Source organism: Salvelinus sp. IW2-2015, unplaced genomic scaffold (assembly GCF_002910315.2).
Source record: "Salvelinus sp. IW2-2015 unplaced genomic scaffold, ASM291031v2 Un_scaffold10808, whole genome shotgun sequence".
NCBI classification, from domain to species: Eukaryota; Metazoa; Chordata; class Actinopteri; order Salmoniformes; family Salmonidae; genus Salvelinus; species Salvelinus sp. IW2-2015.
Genome location: NW_019952066.1, coordinates 722 through 4,435, shown reverse-complemented (window position 1 = coordinate 4,435; position 3,714 = coordinate 722). Strand labels below are relative to the sequence as shown.

The 3,714-nt window shown below is 40.5% G+C and overlaps 1 protein-coding gene across 1 annotated transcript; it reads left to right on the top strand.

Annotated features, from left to right (window-relative positions):
- The first annotated feature begins 31 nt into the window (after positions 1–31).
- cep112 (centrosomal protein 112) lies at positions 32–2,034 on the top strand. The gene is made up of 3 exons (XM_024145782.2): positions 32–406; positions 523–713; positions 997–2,034. The coding sequence occupies exons 1-3, from the start codon at positions 280–282 to the stop codon at positions 1,162–1,164; spliced, it is 486 nt and encodes a 161-aa protein (XP_024001550.1). The 5' UTR covers positions 32–279; the 3' UTR covers positions 1,165–2,034.
- Positions 2,035–3,714: the final 1,680 nt, after the last annotated feature.

Below are 3,714 nucleotides of genomic sequence, written 5' to 3'. Positions count from 1 at the left end.
GCAAGTCAAAGTGTATAGCAACGGTTCAGTTGTTATTAGCCAGCTGAGCTTGGTGGCTCAGTCTGTGTGTAGCCAACTCTTCTAACGTTAGTTCTATGCAGGGATGCCGAATTGATGACAGTAACAGCAAGGACTTGCTACATTTGTATTGAAACCTCTAGTTCTGAAGTTGTAGTTTAGTTGCGCATGGTTTTTGTGAAGCAATAGCTAAAATGTCTGAGGGGCGGAATGGACACGTTTGCATGTAAACACAGTAACCAGTCYAAAGTAACACGTTAAATGTGTGTTATTCCCAATGTGCAGGACATTATGAACAAACAAGAGGAGACATGGGAGAAACTGGACTCAGAGTTTGACCATCACCTGGTTGACATGAAACCATATGTCCTAAAACAAAACAAGACAGGTGGGCCTACAGTAAAATGAGTTGTATTACTAAAAAGCAAGTGTTCTATAAATTGTAATTGTCATATGTGTTAGTAGTTCATTGATTGTCATTTCTTGCTCCCTATTTGACCTCAGAGCGCCAGCGATGTGCCCTGTGGATCAAGAAGCTGTGTGACCCAGGTGTATCCGGCTCGGGCCTGATGGGACGCAAGAACCGCAACATGTACGCCCGCCTGCTCCTGCACATGCTCAGAAGAGGGGTCCTGGAGGGCCCTTTCAGCCACAAGCCAGAGTCAGGCAGTCTCAAGACTCTACCAACATATATGGTAAACAAACAATCCTCAGTATAGTACTGTCACGGCTCCTCCTCTGCCTTGCAGAGTGTAATTAGTATAAAGTGCAAAGTGCATAAAGTGCACTGATGATGTAAGCTATTATAAATAGTATACTTTCTGCTCTATACTGTTAGTAGGCTGTCCATGTTGTTTATGTTTGTTTATTTGTTTAATTCATGATATTCCATTTTATAGTACTTTGTAGACTGTATGTTATATGTTTTTGACTGTTTTAGGTGGCTAAACTCAGCTCTGCACCTTTTCTCATTGCCAGTCCATCTACTTTGACGAGCCTCTATGTGGCCGGGGCCTGGAGCAGAGCACTGCAGGCCTGCCTGACTGGGTAACGGGAGAGCTGGGCCAGGGTGAAGACTCCTGGGACAGCCTGCTCAGAGAGAGGGCCAGCTCCTCACCCATAGCCTACTCTAACACACACAGGTAGGTTATTCCCCAGCATAGACTAGAGCTTAAGCTACATACTCAACTGCTATGCCTGCCAGCTACAGTAGAAGTCTGCTGAATTCAAACACACACAAGTGTCTATCCTGGAATAGACCACCTCACCCTCTGGGCAAAAGTGTTTGAGTCAACATAGTTTCCTAGTTATTTCCTCTTACTTAAAAACCTCTTAGATTTAAAGTCCCCTGTTTATYGGACCTGTGTGATTCTGCATTGASTTTTCCCACAACCTAAATGCTGGACTGCCCTTGAATTTTGAAACATTGTCTAGGCTACTCAACATGTTTTTTTACAGTAGTTGCATACATACTTCAATGTAAAAGATAAACTGTCTGTTCACCTGTTAAATCTGACTGTATGTTATACACCGCATTGCACTGAGTGATAGCCTTTATTCCCATGGACACAGTAGTATATTTTCTGAGCCTGTGTGACCTAGGATGGGAAATATGAAACCACTTGAAGCTGGGATGTCCCTCCTGCCATTTGTTATTAGCTCTTCCGACTGTCCATCAACTCCTGGCTGATCCCTACGCCACAGCCACTGACAAAGCACATGCCTGCAATCCTTACATCATAGCGCTACAGGAGAGATCAATTCGATAGTCATTATCTAAAATAATTCTAGATTTTAAACCAAATACTTTGTTTGTCATAGACGGACAATATTAATATGAAATGAAAGGCGAGTTCCTAACGAGTTCAGGAAGCCAAGCTAGAGCTCCGTGAGACGTTTACAGCGAATGGGGTAGACATTTTGATCAAGAGAGACTTTTATCTAACACTAAACAGACAAATTAGTGTTTTACAGTTGTAAGGAAGGTGACATCTTATAGTTAGTGGTTTTATAAATTGATTATACTATATTTTAGAAAGCATATAAGTCATTTCAAGCCTTCTTCATACAGTTCTGTTGAATAGGAAATACATCATGTTAAATATTTCATATTTGTATCATATTTTGTGTCCTGAGAAGTGACTACACCTCAGCATTATAACTATATTTACCAGAAAGGGGAGATTTTAACCTTAGAGTCTGCAGTATTACTTGTTATTGTTTATTGCCCTCATGTTAAATAATTACTTTTAGGAATTACGTAGATTCCATTTCCGATTCCATTTAGTTACATTTAACTCGTTTTTATTCATGTAATCACATTGCATTGACGTAGCTATTTCGTTGAATTTACACAACATAATCGACATGGTTGTGCTCTTTTTGCGCAGTCTGTATTGTTTTCGGCAGCTTAACAGAAATACCTCATGACAGTGCAATCAGATATGGACAGTGGACACTTGCATTTTTGTATAGGCTACTGCATGGTCCCTAGACTTCCTGTTTCTGTTTTCTTAAGTAGGCTGAAAATAAATGGATAATTGTTGGGACTTTCAGCAGAACATTTGAATTCAACAATTATTTCCATTGACTTTCCTCCAACCTAAATATGCTGGACTGCCTGTGAATTCTGAAATATTGTCTGCTACTTTTATATTATTTTTACAATAGGTTAATTACAGTAGTTGCTCTCTAACACATCATTGTATGATGCAATGAACCCTTTATAAAATATAATGCATAACTTTTGTTTAACCCATAGAGCAGGTATCCCAAACTGGGTACATGCAATGCCGTCGGGGTATGCCAAATAAACATGTGATTCACATAAAAAAAAACAATCTGCACATTTTCAAACAGTCCATTTATATTTTCCAACGGGGCTATACATTTGGGTGAAGTTTATTTTCTCGCCTGAGTAGGCACGTTTCACTGCCAAAAATAAAATTAGACCATCTATGTTCAGCGAAATAACAATGTCAAATACAGGTAGCCTAGTCAAATAATTAACATCCAATCACATTAACCGTTACTCTCTTGCGGGAATTCCACTAACAGTCCGTATGTAGCAAACGTAACTGTTGCTCATGTTGGTATCTGTACTGATGTCGCTAAAGCCATGACAAGGAGACATAGTGGAGTGGTAAGCAGTTGCCTCCGATGCCACTTGGGTACACTGCAGCATCCACCGAGAGGCTCTTGCTGCCAAGGGAATGCCTGACAGCTTGAAAGATGTTTTGGATACAACAGTGAAATGGTTAACTTTGTTAAAGCAAGGCCCCTGAACTCTTGTGTAATTTTCTGCGCTATGCAACGATATGGGCAGCGACCATGTAACGCTTTTTCAACATACAGAAGTGCGCTGGTTATAAAGGGCAAAGTATAGACACGTTTTTTTGAATTGAGAGACAAGCTTAGTTTTCTTTACTGACCATAATTTTCACTTGTCTGACCGCTTGCATGATGACGAGTTTCTCACACGACTGGTCTATCTGGGTGATATTTTTTCTCGCCTGAATGATCTGAATCTAGGATTACAGGGACTCTCCGCAACTATATTCAATGTACACATGGCTGTAAGCTATGGGCAAATGTTCCTAAATGCAAGTTGGCAGGAAAACACTGTTCTCAAAAGCACATGGATGCGCGAGTGGTTTCATGTGACAGAGATTAGGAAAGGGGAGATCTAAAGATGCA